Here is a 23087-nt window from a genome sequence, read left to right as displayed (position 1 = left end):
TACTGAGATATTAGAAAACTGCAGTTACCAGTCCAAAACCCTTGCATTGTTACAGGACAATTGGCCCTGACTTTGTGAAAGTGTACAATGTGAACACATGATTTACCTAAACCTCATCCTATTAAAGAGTCTAATATTGGTCACTTGCTGAAATAAGTTTCAGCTGCAAATAGTTTCAGACTGCATTTTAGCTGCGGACAGTTTTTCCTGCCCTGCAACAGGTGGTTAAAGTGTCCAATGTGGATCTGCTCAACCAGGGTTGGCAGTTTCATTCATCCGCTCATTCATTTGCTGTGGTGCCTTCGATTTCAATTCAAACATACCACGACATGTATCCTCCCTCCACCCCCTCCTCATTAACTCTTGGCATTGAGCGTCTCCTTGGCATCAGCTGATTGAACACCTGATGATGTAAGGTATCCTCAGGTAGGACGTCAGAGCACAACACCTGCTGGAACTGAATCTCTGACTTACAGGGAGGACTCTTTGTAACTGGGCTCAGATCGGTGGCGAATCTACGGTTTACTAAACACGGCCCCAGCTGATAATTGGTAAAGCAGCATTGACGGCATCACACGTGGAATTTGGAAGTCAGGGACTAACAGTAACTAAAGGGGGGAAAGATGTTTGATGGTAAATCAAGATTGATACTGCATTCACATTTTACAAAGGGGAAAAGAAATGCTGAACTTGTGGGTAGAGGCAGCTGGGTGTTCAAGCATAAAAACATCAACAAGACATGTGTCTGGCTTCTTGCTCTTTTCTTGTGTGGGTGTGTTAGAAATTAAACCTCTGAACAGTGGTGACAGTATAACAGGTTTCCTCTGTTAGTGAGTGCAAAAGCGATTCGTGATGGAGGATATGAATAGTGAGGACGAGAGCAGACTTCTAGACACGGACTCCGTTAAATCGGAAAAGTTTACCAGCAAGTCCATGCGGGAGCCATTCGTGAAGGAACACCTTACTACCGCAATGCGGCAGGCCAAGAAGGGGAGAGGTGCGGGGAAAAGGGTTCGTATCTGCACGACAAAGTCGACGGCCTCGGAAAGACTGTCGCGGCCTTTGACTGGGCTCAGCTTTGTGGAGAGGTCCAGTTCGAGAAAGAAGGGGCTGCAGCGGGGCCTGAGTCTTGGAAACCTAGATCTAAATGCACTTAAACGTTACTTTCAGGTTTGTGTGCTTACTAAGTTACCATGTTGTAGCTTTTGTTCATTTGTTTGTTCATTCAGCTTTTTTAAGTTTAAGTTTCCTAACTGTTTCAGTCACGAGTGGCAGGGTATATTTTTTAAAGGGATGGGTTGCTTAATCCCTGAAGTTCCCTTTTAGCATGATCAAGGCATGTCCTCGAACACGTCCTCCCCATGTAATGTCCCTTCCAAAATTAAGATGTAGCCCCAACCAAAATGTCCTGACCCAAGATTGAACTGGGATCTCCCAGGTAGAAACGTATTGATAGATATGCGTTACCGGTAATGTTTTCATCTTCTTCTATTCTTTAAAAACGCACTCAAATTCTAGTCCTACACTACAGTTTTTTGGAGACATTGATTGAGTAGCCACATCTTCAATTGAAGACCCCCCCCCCCAAGAAGTTGTTTATGAATGCTAACTAAGAGGCAGTGGCCAAATTTCCGCTTTGTTTCAATACTGGGTCAGGCATACTGTCATAACAAGGGAGCCTTTAGGATGTACAGGTAGCTTAGCAACCCCAGAAAAATGATACAGGCATTTAAATCCAATGGCTAACGTTTCTTTCTTCTTCTTAATCTGGACAATTGTAGGCTGGCCTAACTTGCAGGGGTGGCCCTCATGCTTTAATGCTTCACAACTGCCCTGCTTTCAGCAGGGTGAAAGGGAGATCATCACTTTTCATCTGGTTTAATTCTTAGTAATTGGAGGGATAAGTGGCATGGATGCAGGCGAATCCCCTTTTTCTTTTGTCACATGACTGCTTGCCTTCCATCTGGTTGGTTGAAGTGTTTTTTAGGAGGATAGTGGATAGACCAGTCCTGTCTTAGTCTAACTTGCCTGAAGGAAAACTTTCAGTTAAAACAAACATTTTGCTTGGTTCTGTATGAGTTGGCTCCTTGTTTATAAATGATTGGCACCAACGTTTTGAAGTTGAAATTGCAAGTTAACAAGATTACCTGTGTTAATATCAGTTTATTTCCATTTTCTACATTCATGTGTAAGTATAAAATAACTCCCCCCTCCTGATGATAGAATGGATCAGTCCCTTGAGGATTGGAACCCTATACATCCAGGTGTAAATAAGAGGTAGTTAAGCGACCCAGTTTACGAAAGAAATGTCCGCGGGAAGAAAGAGGAGCAAAACCTCCTTACAAAGACGTGCAAAGTCCTTCTCGGACTTAATAGATCACCTACTGAAGAGGAGACCTCCTATCGTAGCCGAGGTCACTGTCATAAAACCTGAGGAGACGATCGTCTTGAGTTTGGTAAGTTCTTATTGGCTAAAACCTCCTGGATCACCCACGTATCAAGACACAACCTTCTGTGATTGTTTCTGTAGTGTAAACAATTATGTTCGGAGGGGGGGTAAAAAAGTTCTCTCTCTTTTGGAGAGAAGGGTTTTGAAACGTTCTTGCCAGCATTTTGTCCAATGAAACTTGAAAGGAAAATTGATTTCGTACTTGGAAACTATCAGTTTTGTAATGATTCAGCATTGAAAAAAGTTTTAAATTAGTCTATCCATGATAAGTACAATGTATTTCATATACAAGCTTGCCTTGACTCTGAAGGGTACATGTATTTAACAGTTTGTTGGAACTTCAGAGCATGTATTTTCATTTTTTCCACTTATTCCTGTAATGGAACAATGGAAAAGTGCAACAACCTGTTGGCTTAACATAGCTTTCCTGTCTAATCCAATTATATCAGTCGTAAATAACATGCTTAGTTGCTCACTGTGAATGAGAGGGGAGGATTGCTGCACAGCTCTAATGCACTGATAAGTTTGTATTTGTTTTGCACAACCAGTAAACAGCCTTAAGGCATGACACACCAGTTTTGTATGTAGTATGTACAAGCTGCATAAGGGCGGACTGTGAAGTTTGATCCACTCACACCAGGATGGACTCCTACTGTTTTTGATTGGTTTTTGAAATGTTCAAGGTGTGGCTCTCCTCAAACACGGGACCTCCAGTTTTACATCCCATGAGAGAGGGCATCCCTTACTGAAGCTAGGTACTCCTTTTCACCTGAGCTGGGTGAGAAAACAGGTGCAAAGTGTCTTTTCTAAAGGCACAACATTGGGGCCTGCTACGGATTCAAACCAAGAACGAATTGTTTTGATACTTATATTCAATGCGACATTTATTCTTTCATTGGTTTGGTTTGAACACAGATGCGACATTGTCAAAATATTGTCAAACTTTACTATAAGAGTCTAAAAGTTTATATCGCTAAAGTGACTTCTCAAAGTAAAACACAGGAATCTTTGCAAACTTTTAACTTCTTTATGTTATTATGTATCTTCAATGGGTTCAAAGTTATTCTATAGGAGGCTAACGATAGAGACTAATTGCTTGGGGTTTTGATTTCATCTGACCCCAGGATCTTTCAACATCGCATTCAGCCATTGTATCCCCCGCCCCACTCTGACTATTGTCCCGTGCCCCACCCAGGGAGAGTCTAAACACGACCTTTATTTGACCTCTTGGACACCTGTTCTGATGCATCCGGATTTGCCTGTGTGTCGTTTGAAATCTTTTGTATTCACCATTGTAATCAGTTGTGTTATTGAAAAAAAAAGATATTAAAGCAGAGAGGAGACAGGTCCACAGGTTTCTAACTGTTCTGTATAAAGGGAAATTTTCAAAAATAATATGCAGGAGTATTGTGATAGTCAAGTCAAACTCTTATAGACATAGATTCAGAGCAAATGGGGCAGGAACAACTTTCTTAAAAAGTTTTTTTTTTAGCATCTATTGCTCTAGGAAATGTAAATTGTGTTTCAAATTGCTAACGCTTGCATCTTGTTACAAAAAAATAATGTTCAAGTAGCTCAGGTAGATGTTTTGTTCAATCTTCTCTTTTGATTGTCTACTATGTGGAACAGTTCTTTTCAATGGTTGCCTCATAACATGGCATACATTGTACATAGGAAGACATAGGGTGCATTGCCATACCTTTGTATGACTCTTAAATTACGTTTGAAGCAAAAGGTGGAAGACTTTTGGCAATCATTTGCAGTACCACCTCAAACTGATAGATGGCGCTCATGAGCTACCTGTACCTTCAACGCTCAGAGGAAGAAAAAATAGTCCACTTTGCAAATAAAAGTGCAGCTTTTGACCAGGATGATGGTAGTTTTTCATGTCACAGATAAGATTGACATTTCCCAACTTGGATTAAATAACTGTAAATTCATTCATTTAATTTCGCAGTAGTACAGTAGTAAAACATTGGAAAAACATATTTGCATTGTCATGAGTTTTGTGGTGGAGAGGTCGCCACAAAAACAAAACCACTGCTAGCATTTTAAAATTTACAGTAGCAGGTGAAATTTTGAGGCACATCATTTTAATTGCTTATGAAGGTGAAAGAAATTTGTCAGGAAACTATTCATAATGGTGAACATTCCCTTGAGGATACATGATTGAGGGGCTTCCTTTCAGCTGCATCTCCTCTTTGTCTTCTGATCACGCAATATGGCACAAATCTTTTAATTATGCTGATAGCTTTTCAATGGCCATGACTTATTAATGACCAAATGTCACAAGATTCAGATAGCTACAAATCGCAGCAGTGATTTGCCCATGACGTCTCCATAGTGATGGAATTTTCACCTGGGGAAAAATCATTCAGTGATCTTTCTTGGTGACATGGATTACCAACTTTGGCTTCAGTAATCCATATTTAAAAAAACAGAAATATGTCGTTTTTAGTAAAAATGGAATAACCATAGGTTGACTTTGATCATATGAAATATAGAGTAAGCAGAGGGCCTGATACATAATTCCCCTGTAATGTTAAAGGGTGGTCCCTTTTAAGTTAGATCCAGTCTTAGAGGAGGCTGTGTTAAGTGCAGGCACCTTTATGGCAAGTGCTTAAGGCACACCTGGGGAAATCTGTATGCTTCAGTAGGTCAGGGTACAAATACAACTCTAGTAAACAAGGAGCTTAGGAGAATAAGCTGGTTTAGATCTGGAGTAAGTCTGTTTAGATTTAAGTTTGGCATGGCATACAGGAATTTGGATTTCCCTAGAAGGAAGGGATGGGTGAGTACAGTTAAGATAGTATCATACTTGCCAGAGTTTTTCTGTATTATCTAACTCATCAGAATATTAGCTCTTGTAGTATATCACTTTTTTGAATATATGTCTCAGTCTCTCAATTTGATTTTTTGCCTTCTTGTCTGTCTACCTGGCTGCATATTAAAGTTTTGTTACAATTCAGTTTGGGTGAAAGTAGCATGATATGATATTATGTTACCTGTTATGTTATGATTTAATAAAAGAAACTATTTGTCTTTGTCTACATTGTAATACTCGTAGTCACAGTGTAAGAGCGTAACGTACGGGCATAGGCTTCTATAATGTATACTTAGTCTAGATGTACAAAATGTATGAATGGTTGCATTATCTAAGGAGTTGTTTCTGTTGTGCCTTGATTAATTCCCCTCAGTCAGTATGATATGACTTACGGATGTAAAGGTATGTTGTTTTAGTCAAGAGTTAAGATTAACGGTATTTATATTCAACAGTTACAGGTCATGAAACATGGACTACAAGACTATGTGACAATAAAGCAGGGAACACGCTGTACAGGCACTTAACTCTGTTGTTATAAATGAATAAATGAATGAAGACCTTTATTGTACATACTATATACTAGTATACCTACTGTGTTAAGTACAGGTCACAACAAAAGGGTAGTGTACAGATACATCCATACATCCATACATTGTCAAGCTACTATAAGAATTCTAAACTACAATGTTCTTCTTGCTTCTTTGTAATGTTAAAATGTAACATTGTTTCATAATCAAAAGTTTGTCTTAAATGACATTAGAAACATCAATTTGCCTGTATTGCTTATCATCAAGATTGTTTGAGAAGAAAGTGTGATTTCCGCAAGCAGCAGTTTTAATGGTCGACACTTTTTTGTTGTTTGTTTCAGATTGAGGAGCGAATCAGTTTGGAACACTTACACAAGCTCAAGTACTACTTCGAGGTAAGTCAGGTCACCAATGAGGTATGACTGCACACTTGTACTTGATGTTAAACAGCCACTCACTCTGTGTCAAGATTAGGCCACACCAATTCATTTCTTTGGTTGTTGAACATTTTGAAGTAATTGTTAAAGAATAAGACATTGTGAAAACACAAGGGTGGGAGGAAAACCTGAATAAGTGTATTCACTCCAAGAAACTGTGTGTGACTCTACCCTGACAAACTCCGTTTCTATGTCCATTCTTCCAGTTTGGCATTATTTCTTTAAATCTGAGAAGCAACAACTTAAATTTGTGTGACCTAAGTAGCTCCTAATCAGCACTTGTGTAAAAAAATTGATTGACTGCTTTCTATCACAGCACGGCGTCAACAATGCACACAAATGGATTAGAATCAAAGCACGAAATGTCTAAGTCTTCAATAAATGTTGATCGATAAAAGACTTGGTACAAATGTATTTCATAACAATCTGCTACCCATCCCACTCCCAGTCCACTTACATGTCTCTTGCGCTGCTTCTCTTGGCAAAAGACCTTGAGTGATGTAACATTATAATCCTGTAGTTGTTTAGTTTGTGTGATCCTATTGTTGTGCTTAGATGTAGATATAGTCTTTTGCAATAATTGCACAAAACAGTTTTTTGACTATAGCCGCCATTAACATTTATCCGCCAGTTTACATGATTAATTTGTTATATCTGCCACTTTGAAAAACAGTGTGCTTGAGAGATCTCTAGTGCAACACCCCCAAATCTGCAGGGTACAATGTATATGCAGGAGTGACCTTTGCATTGGAGATCTCTTTAGACGCAATTTTTCCAAGGGCAGATATATGTAACCTGGCGGAATTATGTTAGTAGACAGATTCCCCTGTAGCTTTTCCTTAAACTAATAGGTTTCTTGCCTTGTGCTGCAGCTGTTAACTGTGTGCCTTTAACCTTTGGATGTCTAACATTCAGAATTATAGAGCAGACAGAGCCAGACAAGGCTTTCCCAACCCACCCCGCACCCGGCGTAAACTCAGTTGGCGTAGGGTAAGCAACCGCAACAGTCTCCGAGTGTGCGAAGTCTTAGACGAACCAGCAGCTTCCTTCCTTTGCCCTGATCGTACTTCTTGCATGATGCAAAATATCACAAATCTTTTCAATCTTGTTGTTTATGCTGATTCTACTAATTTGCTTAATCTCTATGTCTATGATTTCTAAGTCCATTCATTGTTGTCTTATGATATTTCTTCACTTATGTCCGTTTGATGAGTACATTTAAGTCCAATATGGCATGAAACATCTTCAACAATTGCTTGCTATCTGATTTTTTGGCTGACTTCAATTTGTGATTTCTGAAATCAGTAAATACAGCATGGAACAAAATGTGCTTTATGCTTAATCGCTTAACTGTTAATTCATTGGCTTTTTGATTAAAGCCCTTGCAAATAAGAACACAACAATGCATGCAGGCTGCATGCCACAGCTTTCATAGCAACAGGAATGAAGCTCTTGTGTTCATCTAAGACTTCAGACACCATTTGATGTGCTATAACTCAAAGTAATCAATGTTTTTAGCAATCCTTCTGGTGGTGAGTAATGACGTTTAAGAATTAAACTTATATACTGAAATGGCTCAAGAAAAAGAGTCATATCAAATATATTGTAAGTTAAAATTGCTCCAAAAGCAACAACTGGAAGCTGCAAACTTTCTTTAACGTTAAAGTTAATCAAGACTTAGAACATAATAATATCAAGTTTTGCTTGGTGTGTATCTACACTGCCAGTATTTTCAATTTGCAGAGCATCCTTGCTGTTGTCTAATGTCTATTTTGCAGCTTTTAAGATGTGTTGTTCTATTACTAACAATCCCTATTTCTACCTTTGCATCCTCAAAAAAACAACTCTTAAAGATCAGCAGAACAAAGAATTTGGAACCTACCAAAAAGACACTGAAATTCATCTTAGGCCACAGCAAGTAAATCTTATTGATGACATTGATATTTGCTTGATTTAAAAAAAAAAATCATTTTCTTCTGACTGCCTTGAGAGTCATTGCAGAAATCAGAGTTTTTTCCCTGATCTTGTCTTTTTCATGTGCTATCATTAGATTTGGGATCTGCAAAGAATGTCATTCATATTAAGATTGACTTGCTGTGGCATTACATGGCAACTCCCCGACTTCCCCAAATTTCCAGACTGGTTAAGTCATGTAGCATACTTGTCTGCACACTTTTCCAACATCCTGAAATGTATATTCTATTTCACAAATTACTCCAGGCAGTTAAGATCCTGTAACACAGTTTAAGAAATCCTGGTTTTGTTTTGGCTCATGTGTGTATGTGCTAGAGTACGTAGCCATAACATGTCAAGGAATCGTGCAGGTTGAAGTGAATTATCACCTATTGATTTTACATCAATCCTAAAAGCTGACAGTCTTGTTGTCTAATACGATCATCAGATGTGTATTGTTTGATTTATTTGCATATTATGAAGAAATGTATTCTGGAGGGTTTGTTTTTGTTGACATTTGCATCTTTTGTTTGAGTTATTTGAGATTGTTCACGATAAGAATTAAACAATGTATTGATTATGATATACAACATTCTAAAGGGAAAGTAAGTTTAGAATTCTTCTGTAAATTCATCTATCAAGGAAATGACAATTATAGTCAATATTTTCTATACTGTGTATAAGAAATTTGGCATGAGAGGAAGGTGCTAAGGTACATGTAAGGCGTGTTTGGTTGGATGGTCGTTTGTCGTTGGATGATTGTTTTTGTTCTAATCACACTCCATGATTATCGACCAATAGGAAGCAGATACAGATGGCAGTGGTGCTCTCAACCTTGAAGAGTTCAAGCAGGTCCTCAAGAACTGCTTGGGCATCCGTGGAAGGGTAAGACAATTTAAATCTAATCTTAAATTCTTAAAGTTAGTTTTCTAGGATGATGATAGCTGGTGCTATTGTGCAGTGTTATTAATCCTTTTTGTAGTTATATAAATATTTTGTAGCATATACCTGTATCATATAATAGTTACCTTATTGGCTGTCTAAACAGTATTTTACAAATTGTTGTAGCTTTCCAACATAAAAATGTGCCATCATTTGTAAGACTTGGGAAACTCCATATTTGTGATGCGAATCATTTTTTATTGCCTTGACAAGTAATATAATTGGTCTGCTTGACAAGTAATATGATTACAAACCAGTGCTAAAAAAAGTTTACTAAGAGCTGAAACAGAAGAGCTTAATGTTTATATCTAATATGTATTTTTAGTTTTTAAGGATAAGTCAGGAATGTTTCAAGCAATCAGGTCTATGAAACAATATAAATTTGTGCGGCCTAAAAGTGGCGTCCTAATGTTTTCATGTACACACATGTCGCCTACTTGCCCACTACTTGTAATGTAACATGACACCATGACATCCTCAACAAGATTGAAAACCACGCATCACACAAGCCAATTTTGTAACTGATACAGACAAAATACTTTTTCCTATAGATTATTTTTTTCTGTGAAACATAAGGTGGTTGTTAACACTGACAGAAAGTTTGTTGACACAAAGGAAAACTGTCAAGGGGGAGACAATGCTGTCTGTTTAGATGGGGTTAGCTTGACAAATAATTCTTTCTCAGGTTGGGTTAGACTGCATTTACTGCATGGTTACCTCACAATGGCAATCTGGGACAGTTTCTACTCCATCTTCCACAGCTGTGTGGTGAACATAATGTGTTATGCTACTCTTTTGGCAACAGGCACTCATGCATGAGGGACAAGTTTGTTGGCCTTGCCTTATCGTACAATCAGTGTTGTGAATACGTTACCTTTTGGATACACAACAATGACGTTGACGTTTTGGGCGAAGGTAAAAGAAACAACTTCCGTTAATATCCTGACATCATACCTCAAAATAGACTTTGCGAGAGGAAATCCCGGGTGACTAGAGCCATTATTATCCTTTTCAAGGAGTCCTTTAAGCCAACCTCTTTGCCTAGCCGTTTTTGTTGCAGGGAATTTTAGCTTCAGAAAGAAAACTGACACTGACATTAAGTACAGGAACATCTGGTGGTGTTATGGTGTCAAGTTCAACGTTTAATAGCAAAACTGTCCAAACACAGCAGTATGACGCACAGAAGCGACGGAGTCCTGGGTTCTTCATATGCAAATTTAATCCATAGCTAATAGGGGTTTCCAGGGTAAGCTAGGCCCTCAGAGAATCATATTTCAATTGAAGTGTGGTGGCTACATCCCATTGACTACCCGAGCCTTGTCCCGAGGCTGGCAACAGGAATATTTGTCACGGCGCAGGGGAAAGATCAGCCCGTAACCGTCAAGGCTCGTGTGCTGTTTTGTTGAGCTGTTGTGGCATGGCAGCTGCCTCTCCTGGCTCCAGGTCACCGGTGCCTGCAAAACTTGGCAGCCTGGTGGGACTCAATCTCATATTTTCATCAAATCCTTAAATCATGATGACCATGAATGATTTAAAAAAAATATCTCTGTCTTGGCCTATGTCTACGTTTCCTTCAGGCTTGTTGCTTCGCAATTGAAATGTCATAGCATGCTTTGAAAATGTGTTACTGTACTGCAGTTTTTTTGACAAGTCAATGCTTGTATTTTACAGAATGAAGAACAGATTGTTGCCCTGTTTATGAAGATAGACTCATCATCCGATGGCGAGATTGCCTGGGTAAGTCTTTTCAAACTGATCTTGTAGTCTTACCTATGATCTTGTCCCTGGAAAAAGTATGACTTAAAAAGGAGGTTTTGGAGCAGACTTTAAAAACTGCCAAAAACAGTAGTGAAGGGAGAAGAAGGTAAAGTATGCAGGGAACAGTTGATGCTAGGGGAGGACTCTGATTTCAGTTTGTAAACAAAAATGAAATCTGCAAATCAAATTGTGTGCAAGAAGTAGCTGTGAAGTGGACAGGAGAACTCAAGTCTTAAGATAAAATCTAAGACATTCATGCAGAACTAACATATCACTCATGTTGACTGTCGTATCCCAATTAAGGACATATTTGTTGCTCTAGTTGTTATAATTATGGTCAGTAACTACAACAAATGCCTCTCTGTCTAAACATGTGTACAGGTTGAAAAGGGAGGAGGGGTACACCTGGTTTTTGTGTGAAGCATGCATGTATAACGATATGGTTGAAATATTAGAGGCAAGCTTCCAACAGGTAGGATGGACAAAGATGTGTGTAATATGCGAGAAGTCTTTAACATAAATGTTGAACCCCATAAATCTTGGACAGTTAGAGTCAAGAGAAAGTTCACTTTCCCCACTGATGTCTTTCACAATTGATGTTTTTTATAGTTTTTACAAAAGAAAGTGTTTTTAATCAGAAATTCTAGATACATAGTGAAGATCATTCACATGATTCTTTCCAACACTTCCTCTGAAAAGCAGTAAAGCAAGAGTGAAAAACAAACAAACAAAAAATAAAAATGCAAATTTAAAAAAAATTCAGATTATGATCACATTTGGGCTATTTTTTCATTCCAGAATTTGTAAGTGCTGGCATATTTCAACTTATTGCCAGGCTCTGTGGGTTGCTGGAAAAATAGTAGACACCGGCAAAAGAGGTTGAATAATTTGCTGGAGCAGTTCGCGTACAATAGAGTTTATTTCTAATCATTCTGGTCCAAGTACCCCTATTTTGGGCTGATTTAAACTGTAAACTTAGATTATTGTTTAAATTGACAGGGAGGTCTGGTAGAGACTAACTTTTTACAGTTCTGAAGTGCCAAGTCTTTTCACTTTCACACTCATGCTGGGAAACCATAGGGAATAATCACCGTTCTCTTTTATCTGGGGTGAAATCTATAGAATTTGATGCATGGCTTAACCTCTAGGGGTGATACAGGTTGCCAGACAGCACATTTCAGAAAAGGTCAAAAGAGAGAAACCATTGTGCACTCTGTCAGGAGAGAAAGAATGAGCTGCCAACGAAATGACAAAAAAAAAAGATGAAAGATGTACTCACTGAATCGTTAGGGACATTAAAAAGTTAAGAAAGATCATCACATGCATTATCAGGCCACAGCAATGCAATATGTTGGGTCTCTTTATTTTTACAAATAGAGCTCAACCGGAAAAAAGAAAAAAAAAGCCTGAGGACCAGAGTCAAGCTTTGGTGAACTCCAAGTTTTATGCTGCAAATACAGTCTCAGTCACAAACTAGGTTATCATATAGCTGGTACACTAATGACAGCTTTTCAGTGCTGACAGCATCAAAAGACACAACACATTTGAGGATGAAAGTGAGTCTCCTCCAAAAGTGATTTTTTGATTGAGACTTTGATTTCTTAATTTTCTAACAACTTCCTAAATCACCTCAGATGAATTAATTTATGTTGAGAGTTAGTGGACAGATTGCAGAAAATCTGCTGAAAGTGTGAAAAACTAGGTTAGAGCTGTTACACTGATGACTGCTTCAATGTGCTGACAGTATCGTAGGACATAACAATTATGCACCTGGTTCCAAACCACTCATTTTGAGCCTGACAACATCTTGAGTGAAACAAAACATCATTTCTGCTTACTTCTTGGTGAAGGCACCTGGCACTTCACGTCCAAAACAAGACAAGCTTTTCAAGATTCCTTGCTGCCAGTGGAAAGATAAAAGCGATTCTTGAGGCACAGTTGGACCTTTGTTGACATTTTAAAGTTTTCCCAGTGTAGTAAAATGCTATTGGAGAAGACCACTCTTGATGGGCACTAGAGACATGATCGTAGGTTGTCAGGGGCAGCCTGGAGGGCTGTGGTGTGTTGTTATCATAACACGCACTCGTCTGATGATGTTTTTGTTGAAACCAGGTCAGGTGGTAGATAAGTCCTTTCACATCATCATTCTTAGTCCTGTGAAGAAATCATCCCCTTTTTTAGGCTACACCAATTTAATCTCTTGGTTCTTTAGTTTTAAAAAGATACAATCATATAAAGCTCGATTGGAATATCAACATGATAACACTGTCTGAGGGAAAAGTCTGCACTTTGGTGCACACAGGTTCAGGGAGTGAACAGAGCCAGGTGCAAGTTTTTTTGCTACCCCTCTATTGTCATGATGTCCTCTTGCTAAGATTTTACATAAGAATGTCTGAGAACCAACAAATCAAATTGGTGTGGCCTGATGAGGCCCTGTCCCTCCATCCCAGGACAGAGATTTGCTTGTTAGGATGGAAAAGAATTTCCCCCGTCCATCAAAAAATTACCTGAAATTTGTAAAAGTGTATTCTCACAAGCTTAAAACAACAGATTTAACGACAATGATTAATGACAGGGGCTCCCAAACAATGAACGGGACAGAAAAAAAATTTGAAGCTCGAAGCAGCCCAATCCATGGACACTGGACAGCAAAACACCCTGGCAGAGCTTAAATGTTATTTGTTCTATTTTACCCACTCCTGTTGTGTTCCAGGATGAGTTCTGCACATACATGCAGCTGGAGTATGCGGAGAAGGAAGAGGCGGTCCTACGCGACAAGGACGTGGCGTTCCACCTACCAGCCGCCATGGGAAGCACACCCCACAGGGAGCCCATCGTCAAGGTCTCCCACACGCCCGACAACACCTTCATGGCGCTGGGACAGGACGGCATGGTTACCTTCTGGTCTCCCAACTTGGACCTGAAGAGAACAAGATCAGTCGTGGTAAGTCTAACATTTGGCATTCCGAAATATCATGACCATCGCATGTCCAGAGATATGAATGAATGATTTATTTGCACAACAATTGCAGCGGTGACAATGTATGGCAATGTACAGATAACATAATTAACAATCTAGGTGTATTTTTCCACAATTCTAATTACTACTTTATTAAATCAAATATAATCTACAGTGATAACTAAACAGAGCTATTCTAGATATCACATTGCATATTTTTAGGCTACTTTGCGACTTTGCGTTCGTCAAATCTCATTTAGGAATAGTACAGTTTATTTTTTTATATAAAGTGGAAGATATGCTGCAGCACAGTGGAAAGAAACTAGGGGGGCCATAATCTAATCGTTTCTTCATGTTGACATCGTCTATACTAATACACCAAATGTTACAGAGATTCAGCCACAATTTATCGAGTTATGCTGTTCACAAACAAACTGATACGCATATGCAAAGAAAATAAATCAGTGTGGCCATAGTGTGCTGTAGGTTAGTTGAACTACTCAAGTCATTAACAGGACTTGAGTAGATTTCAACACCTTCTCTATCAATAAGTTTCCACCTCATGACAAATGGCTTAATGAACATGTCAGTCTATCTCCCTAATAAAAACTGAACTGATTAACTCGTTGATGAAGGTTAAACATCCAGGTAGTAAGATACGCCAAAAATAGTTACTCAAGCAACTGGATAAAATTGCTACAGACCGTTTCAAAATTTTATCCAGTTGCTTGAGTAACTATTTTTGGCGTAACTGATTAACTGTTCCACTCACTGTGTTGTCACCTTTGTATTTTACAGACAGAGCAGCAGCAGACCAACAGAATAAAGAACAAGTGGATCACAGACTTTGTGCTGATGTCGCAGTATAACAAGTTCATCATCGGCACAGGGTCAGTATTAGTCATTGGATTTTCTTAATATGATTTCTGCTAATCCATGATTTGTATATCTGCCTCTGATGTCATAGAGGAAAGCAAACAAAGCAATGTCCACAAGCTTAGTCCTGAGGTCAAGTAAATGATATAACCTCAATTAACATTAATCCGCCGGGTTACGTAAATCTGCCACTATGAAAGACAATGGATTTCTGAGATCTCTAGTGCAGCACCCCCCTGGTATGCACTGTTCAGATATACTGGAGTGCATGAAACCGGAGGACGTTGGGTTGGAGAATGTTCTGTTTGGATATCTTTTCAGGGTGGTGGAATTATGCACCATGGTGGAATTATTGTTTTATCTTTTGATACAATAGACATTGTCTTAAGATTTTGTCCAAGCATGATTCTTACTATGAATGGTTGTGTCTTATCTCACAGGGACCGAGAGATCCAGTTTTATGAGCTGTCCAACTTTGAACCCTACTGTCAGATCAGCGGGTTTGAAACTGTTCCACTCAAGCTAGACTATTGGTAGGTCAACATTTTTTACCTTTTTAGTGCATGGTGAGAACATATCATCATTGAAGTAGCAAGTACCATGTAGTACTGTGTGTAGTCCAGTGGTTAGTGATTCTGAGTTTGGGAATATGAAACCCGGCTGTCGCTTACCTGGCATGCTCGCTACTGGAAAGGGTTGCAATCCTTTGGATGGGAAGTTAAGCCATGGTCCACTGCTCATTGTATTTGTGGAAAAAAGCAATGGGAAGTTTCTTGGTACAGTACTATGAACTTAAAAGTGCTTTACAAACTGGCAGTGTCTGTCTTCTCTGTCACAATCTGTGGAGGATTAAATCTTTAAGGTAAGGCAAACTTTAATGAGATCACTTTCAGTTTATCATGCTTATTGTATCAACATTTTAGATTTATGTTGAATTTTGCTCTCAGCCCCACAGGGCCAGCTGAATGCCTGGTGCTGTTTGGAGACAGTGAAGGATGTGTCAACATTGTTGTTATCCAGAACACTGGAGAGACGTTACGGTAAGAGGCGAACACTTGAAAGTCATTCTCAGTTTCGTACCTGCAGTAATTTGTTAACCTGTAAAAGTGTGCTGAATTTGTATTGACCAATGATTTTGCCACTTTACAGAAACTGGAAGAAATTTCCCAAGACAGAGGGCATAGCAAGTGTCAACGTAGAAGTGGTAGCAAATGGAAGTTTCACAAAATACATAAGGTATGTGAAATTTCATCCAAAAATAATTTCATCAGGTTGGTAGAATATAGGATATAGGAGATTCTTTTTACACAACCAGGTAATCTCACCTGCTAACGTTTTGGTGTCTGTCAGACACCTTCATCAGAGCTTCTGACTGGAGTACTGCTTCTCACCACTATAAGAGTCAAATTTCATCTTCACAATGTGTATGATATGCTTGAATGTGTAGCAACGTCAATTTTCATAGGAATGGGATGAGTTGGACAAGTTTGTAAGGGATGCAATGTTATCGATGTCAAGAAGAATACGGCCAAAACTGCCAAAGAGGACCACTCAGGGGACCAATAACATCTGGTCCTTATGTAGAGGTGGTCATTTGTATGGGTTTCATTGTATAAACAACAGGAGAAGGTCTGAAACAGAAACTAAGATGTCTAAGAGCTGTTGCTGTTATTTGTATCAGATGGAAGGTGCACAGAGACTGGGTGGGGCAGCTGCGTTACTATGACGATATCAGATCTGTCATCTCCTGCTCAAACCATGCTAACTCAGCCTTGGTTATAGGTGAGTGAATGAATTTTAAATCTTCATTTTTCAAAAATCGTATCTCACAATTGATATTGTACAAGAATGGGTTATAACCGAATTCTCGGATTTTAAAATAAAGATGATGCTAAATCAAAGTATTAACTTGAAAACAGAGTCTGAGGGGAAGTCAGATCCAAGGTTTCCTCCTATCCTTCTATTTTCATCGTGTCCTCTTGCTAAGTCTTTGCTTTATAATTCAGAGAACTGAAAAAATACTGTAACTTTATTTATTTTTGCAAGGACTTAATTGTGTGGTAGTAATACATTGGAGTTGCATATTCGCAGTGTCATGAATTTGAAGTCAAGAGGTCAGTCTGCAAAAAAAACTTGAAAACAAACCCACCACAAACATTTCAAAGTGTACAGTAAATTGTTGTGGCCTAACTGAGGTACAATCTCCCGCAAAGGTTGTGTATCTGGCAGCACCCACGTGGAACAACAGCTGAAGGAGATTTCTCATGACAAGTCCACCGCCAGCAAGTCCAGGATGCCGAACCTCACCTACTCGCAGACCAGGAAGAGACTCGACACAGACGAGACAGTTTTTAAGATCTACAAAGGAGTCAAGACGTTTGACTTCTCCAAGGAGAAGAATCTTATAGTCACCGGAGGAATGGATAGAATAGTTAGGACGTGGAATCCATATGTACCAAGGTAAGTTTATCAAAAGTGATAATAAAATAAACAGGTCATCAATAATTCTGTCTGTACTCACAGGTATGGCTGGATTTGCCATTTGAAAAGCACATTACACAATGTCTTCCTGTGAACTTCACAAAGTGTTAAAATTTTATGGCTTGATCTAATGTTATTGAATGTGCCCTTTTCTCAAAGTAACATGGCAGAATATTGTCATTTTCCAAATCTGATAGGCTTGTACTGTACTTTTCTTTTATGGGATGGGAAATAATACCAGAATTAGTATGCACAAATCAAAAATGAAAATAATCAGCCAAACAACTTAACAAGACAGAAATTGTGTCTTGAGTAAGAGGTAGATAGGATTTGTACATATTTGGATTAAATGTAAAATATGCAAATGTATCTAATTTCCCAGCAAACCCACGGGGATGTTGAGGGGTCACAACGCGCCCATCTTCCACCTCCACATCAGTGCTGAGGAGAACAGGATCTTCAGCGTCTCCACAGACAAGACAGTCAAGGTGTCTGTTTTTCATATGACTTTGAGTGATGTTCATATCAACAACCAATTCAGGGCCAAATCGCCTGAGTCGCAGAACAACAGGGGTCTGGTTTGCCAAAGCCACATTGAAACTACCTCCTGGAGGTGGGTTCAATGTGGATAAAAGGGGTTTCAATGTGACTTGCAGCGTTCAGACTAGGCCACATGAATGCTGTTTAGCTAGGTGACTTCGGCTCTGAATCCGATTTGCAAGGCTTAGTATGAACAGGGTCTTTGAGTGATGTTGTCAAACTTTACAGCCACTGTTCAGCACCAAGGACAGGAATAGCTTTTCCATTCTAGCTGTAAAGCCCCTGTCACACAGTCGACAAGGTGTCTGTTTTTCACATGACTTAAAGTTTGAGTGCTGTTCCAACACTAAGTCTGCTGTATTCTGGTGTATTCCAGTAAATAAAATGTTTTCACTACTGTAACTCTAACTGTAACTGTAACTACAAAATAGACATAGATTCTTTTGCCTGTTTTTTCACTAGAAACACTGAATTAGATATACATGCATTAGATTATAAAGCTATCAAACAGTTTTTGAAGCTTGAGCTGATTTCTGTATTTTGCACTCATTATTCAGCACCAAGGAGAGGAACAGCCTGTTGCTGTTATTACCTTTTGGGTCCAGGCGTGGCTGTTTACGAGTTCTACTATGAGATGGATTTAACAGGATATTGATTGATGATCTGTTATGCAAAACAAAGAACAAGCAACAAAGAAAAGCAAAGGTTGTCAAAAGCAGGGTAGTAAGTGAGCTTTTTTGTTACCCTTTTCAGGTGTGGGACACGTCTGACCAGTCCTGCCTCATCACAGTCACAGCCAAGAGCCATAAGATCCGGGGGGACCTGATGTGCTGCCACTACTCCTCGCTGGCCAAGAGTCTGGCCATGGTGACGGACCAGCTGGCTCTGCTGCAGCTCAAGATGAAGTAAGTGTTGAGGAATATACTTTGTACGTTGATTTTACCCGTCCAGAGTTCTAGCTAGCTTTAAATTTTTTACATCATCACAATTTCCACGGATGGAAAGATCCTACAAAGAATCCCCTTTCTTCCTGTCACCTTGTACAAACTTCTATCAATTTATTCAAATTTGGACACTTACATTGTAATATACATCTTTACTCATGGATTTTTGTCTGTCAAGGTTGATGGAATGGTCTAAAAACATTTCCATCGTATGCAAGAAAATTCCATCAAATGATTGGGTGCACAAGTCATACACATATTTGAATGACATCCTATTTATATTGCGCCAACTATCTTAAACAAATACAAACATGTAGTGAGCATGGCTTACCAACATTCTTGCTCTTTTGTTGAGCACAGCTGAGGTGATAGATGCAGTACTGGCATGCACCAGTAGGTGTCACTGTTGCACAAACCCTGAAAATCAGACACAGATGAGGTCTACATTTTGTGAGAATAAAGTTTAATGTTACATATTTTCATTTCCAGGTCCTCCCTGAATGCAGACATAGTCCTTTCCCACAAGGAGGCGGTGCAGTGTTGTAAATATAACAGCTCCTTCAAACAAGTCATCTCCTGTTCGGATGCTTCGGTAGGTATCACAACACTCACCATGCAGATAGAACTTATTTTTCCAGAAATCTTGAGTTGCAATGTGTATGATTGTTAGTCTTTACATTAGCCTTATTTTTGGTCTTAGTTTTATTGTGTCATGTGGTATCAAATATTTTGAGTTATTTGAGCGAAACTTTTCCCATGTCCTCTTTATAACTTTGTAATTACTTTATTCAAGGTTAACATTATTTTTTGGTGCCAATTGTGTGCGGATTTGTGGATGTGTTTGTGGACAGCATAGAGAAGTTATGGATGAATCTGTATGATATTTGTCATGTGGGTACAGTGAAGGTGTCTGAAAAAGTGACAAGTTTGATGATGGGCCCCTAGAGGCTTTCTATGGCACTGCAGCAGAACTTACTGTTTTGACACCTTGTTTCTCGTCCTGTACCTCAGGTGGTGAAAGTATGGGACTTTGAGACAGGCACACAGATCTTCGAGTTCTCCGGAGCCCACGGGGACAAGCCAGTCACCTGTATGACTTTTGACAGCACGGAAAGAAGGTAGCGTTATCTAACTAACCTAGATCTTATAACCCCAATTAACATCCGTCCGCCAGGTTACATTATATCTGTCACATTGAAAAACAGTGTGTTTGAGAGATACTCCCCATAGCGCAGCACCCCCCAGGTATGCACAGTTTAGATATGCAGGAGGGCATTTTACTGTGGGATGTTGCATTGGAGATTTCTTAAGATACAGATTTCAGGGTGGCGGATACATGTGCATGTGACCTGGTGGAATAATATAAGAAATGTTACATACTGTGTACACAAGTGCGAGAGAGGAAGACTAACACACTATTAGAACACTACAGTTTGTGATGGCTTGCAAAGGGCTCACGTCATCGAAACGTACAAAAAAATTATAAATAGAACTCGATTGGCAGTTTGATAACTATCAATGTTTGATAAGTGTAAAACACATTTTTAGACCTGACATCCATATTGCCTGGAGTAATTTTCAGTAATCCATGAAGAGAATGTCAGTTTGTCAAAATGGCAATAAAGTCACTTTACACTTAGTCTCCCTGGGTTTAAGGCAGAAAATGATTAATACATCATTTCTCTCCTCAGACTGATCACAGGAGGCAGGGACGGGGTGTTGAGAATTTGGAACTTCAACAATGGCCACTGTTTAAAATCACTTATAAAAGGTAACTACCTCATTGTTTTAGATGTTTTGTACCAACTCACATTTGTAGTCCTCTTATTCTACATGATTTTGGTGTACATAACTATGGCTTCTTGATAACTTTTGTGGAAAATGTAGAATGTTGTGATATGTAAAAAAGTTGCAACCTCACATAATGCAGCTGTATCATTGTTTACAGAGCAACAGAAATTATGTACAGTCACTGTGTATTGTACTGTACACCATATGATGTTTGCTAAGTGTTGCACTACAAAAGAACTTGTACTTTAATTATTTTCCTTGATTTGTTTGTACAGATAACACAGAGGAGGTGACCGACTGCTGTTATGTGGAGCTGCTGAGGAACAGATATGTGGTGTCTGTGGGCTGGGACCACAGGATCAACATATATGCTGTAAGTTCATTCATTCTTAGTCGTGGGACCACAGGATCAACATATATGCTGTAAGTTCATTCATTCTTAGTCATAAAGTCCCATCTGTGTTGGTAGAAATCATTTCGAAGCAAAGTTGATCTGTAATTGTGGACTGCCCAACTCCAGTCCTGTCAAGGAATTCCTTTACAAAGACTGAAGTTGGAGATTGTCATCCAGAAAAGCCAGATTGTGTAGCCTTATACTCAGGCTGTTGTTTTTTCTGGCTGTTTAATGAGACAAAAGTTAGCCTGGTATCAGAACCTATCATATCTACCAACTCTCTTTGTCCTCTTATGCAATTTGCCTTTACTAAGAGGATGAAGAGCCTCAGTAGCTATAATAGGTTTGGATGAAAGGGTAACAAAACTTGATTCAATTTATTATTTTTCTCTGTTAAACCTGACTGATCTTTCCTTACAGGATGCAGCAGAAGATTTCCATCACTACCAGAGTCCTCTACCAAAGTGGACGGATGATGTTGTAAGTTCAAGCTCAACATTTTTTCACAATTGATGTGGTGTAGTTTGACAGTAAGAATCACCAACAACTGCTTTTTAGAGGAACAGACTTAGTTTACTGCTCATTTCATTGGTATATATAGAATGCAACACGGGGTATTCCATATCACCCGAGGTGCCAGCCCAACCGTGGGTCGGATCGCCCGACGGCTGTAGCGGAATACAACGTGTTGTATTCTATTTATGTCATACCTTGGTTATACCCACCCAAGAAAACACACATTTCAATGCGGAATGCGCCAGAAGTTGAGGGAGTTTTGTGTCCTCGAACACAAAACTGCAACAACATTGATTCTAATCTCCAAATCTGGTATTCGAATTTCTGACAGCGGCGCAACCGGCGCGCTCGAAATGCATTCGAAATATTCTATGGAAGTCCCGAACCCTATGTGATATGGATAGTTATCACACGGTCTGGAACACCCGTATCAGGCCTAGGTATGACATAAAAAGACTTATTTTCCTACCTCCCCCAGGCACACGGGCACAAAGACGACATCCTGTCGGTGGCCACGTGTCCGCCCAACCTGCTGGCGACCTCGGCGTACGACGGGAAGGTCATCGTGTGGAACATGGTGTCAGGACACATCTACTGTCACCTGGTCTCGCCCGAGCTGCGCAACAACTCCTACAGCTCGTCTGATGACGAGGACGACAACAGACTCAAACAAGGTGGGAAATTATTAACTTTTCCATCACTGTTCCAGTAACTGTAACTGTTACAGTAAAGATCCGTGCAGCATTTTGAAAGTTCTATTACTGTTACAATATCCGTAATTAAGCTTAAAACTTTTTCAAAATTTGTCAACATTTGAAACCCTTGTCTATTTTTGAATCCTTACTGCGCACAGCATACAAACTTTCCCTACACCTTAAAAATGACATGGCTATTGTACAGACCAGTATTAAAGCTAATAGTAATAGTTGTCTGACAAAGAAGAATACACCACTTAATACGATGGGATGCTCTCTCAGAATTACACCGTTGCAGAATTAATCTTTTGATATAACATGATGGTGAATGAAGTAAGACATTTTTATATACTTTACAGATACCTCTGACTTGAGCATTAAGAAGGTGGTGTTCTTGAAGAGTCGAGCAGGGAAGAAAGATGCTGCACAGCTGATTGCCAGTGGTCCAAAGGGTGAGTTGCAATGTTTGTTTGTTTGAACCTAAACTTGCAAGCCGCTTTTCATTGAGGTCACGAGGAAGAAAATAAGGGTCAGACAAAGATACAGGAAAAAGATAAAGATTGAATTTACATGAATAAAGTCTTGATAAATCCATAAATATATACTTAAGTCTACAATACATGACTACTCTGTCAAATTAGTTAAGTTTGTTTGAATCATGAAATGGGAATCCCTAATTCAGAAGAAATGGAGTACAGAAGATTTTGTTCTGTACTATATATAATTATGTTTCAGGAAAATTTGATTACATGCATTTTTCTTTTGTGTCTCTTAACTGTTGAGCCCTCATAAAATGATTTTACTAAGTGTAAAATGTCACCATCTTGTTGTAGGACAAATCCATTTCTGGAACATCTTTCAAGGAGGCCACCTGTATGGACTGGTGAATGGGGTAAGTACAACAAACAGTAGAAAGAATAATTTTAAAAAGCAAGGTCAAAACAGTCCTGTGTACAGTAGTAACTTCAGGTACTCCATGGTCCTGAAATGGCAGTAGTTGT

The 23087-nt window shown here is 39.2% G+C and overlaps 1 protein-coding gene and 1 long non-coding RNA gene across 7 annotated transcripts in view; one reads left to right on the top strand and one right to left on the bottom strand.

Annotated features, from left to right (window-relative positions):
• LOC136436296 (cilia- and flagella-associated protein 337-like) overlaps positions 1 to 23087 on the top strand; it is a 51385-nt gene that overhangs the window by 17918 nt on the left and 10380 nt on the right. The window contains exons 1-22 of one of the 6 annotated variants that reach the window (XM_066430148.1): positions 770 to 1170; positions 6142 to 6195; positions 7153 to 7227; positions 8992 to 9075; positions 10804 to 10869; positions 13604 to 13834; positions 14648 to 14739; positions 15166 to 15258; positions 15673 to 15765; positions 15875 to 15961; positions 16407 to 16507; positions 16939 to 17185; positions 17589 to 17694; positions 18500 to 18651; positions 19180 to 19282; positions 19702 to 19808; positions 20382 to 20461; positions 20757 to 20854; positions 21296 to 21355; positions 21870 to 22065; positions 22446 to 22538; positions 22920 to 22978. In XM_066430148.1, coding sequence (XP_066286245.1) covers positions 853 to 1170; positions 6142 to 6195; positions 7153 to 7227; positions 8992 to 9075; positions 10804 to 10869; positions 13604 to 13834; positions 14648 to 14739; positions 15166 to 15258; positions 15673 to 15765; positions 15875 to 15961; positions 16407 to 16507; positions 16939 to 17185; positions 17589 to 17694; positions 18500 to 18651; positions 19180 to 19282; positions 19702 to 19808; positions 20382 to 20461; positions 20757 to 20854; positions 21296 to 21355; positions 21870 to 22065; positions 22446 to 22538; positions 22920 to 22978 — 2595 coding nt within the window. In that variant the 5' untranslated portion in view covers positions 770 to 852. Of the gene's footprint in view, positions 1 to 769; positions 1171 to 2291; positions 2457 to 6141; positions 6196 to 7152; positions 7228 to 8991; positions 9076 to 10506; positions 10607 to 10803; positions 10870 to 13603; positions 13835 to 14647; positions 14740 to 15165; positions 15259 to 15672; positions 15766 to 15874; positions 15962 to 16406; positions 16508 to 16938; positions 17186 to 17588; positions 17695 to 18499; positions 18652 to 19179; positions 19283 to 19701; positions 19809 to 20381; positions 20462 to 20756; positions 20855 to 21295; positions 21356 to 21869; positions 22066 to 22445; positions 22539 to 22919; positions 22979 to 23087 lie in introns of those variants that run through there. The other 5 variants (XM_066430149.1, XM_066430145.1, XM_066430150.1 and 2 more) reach the window with 5 other exon arrangements.
• Positions 13704 to 19777, bottom strand: LOC136436297 (uncharacterized). The gene is made up of 4 exons (XR_010756029.1): positions 19667 to 19777; positions 19022 to 19107; positions 18491 to 18634; positions 13704 to 13810 (listed from the first exon to the last, which is right to left on the bottom strand). It is a non-coding gene; the product is annotated as an uncharacterized lncRNA (long non-coding RNA).

Source organism: Branchiostoma lanceolatum, chromosome 6, assembly GCF_035083965.1.
Source record: "Branchiostoma lanceolatum isolate klBraLanc5 chromosome 6, klBraLanc5.hap2, whole genome shotgun sequence".
NCBI classification, from domain to species: Eukaryota; Metazoa; Chordata; class Leptocardii; order Amphioxiformes; family Branchiostomatidae; genus Branchiostoma; species Branchiostoma lanceolatum.
The sequence above is the reverse complement of the archived record's forward strand: the minus strand, read 5'-3'. Positions and strand labels throughout refer to the sequence as shown.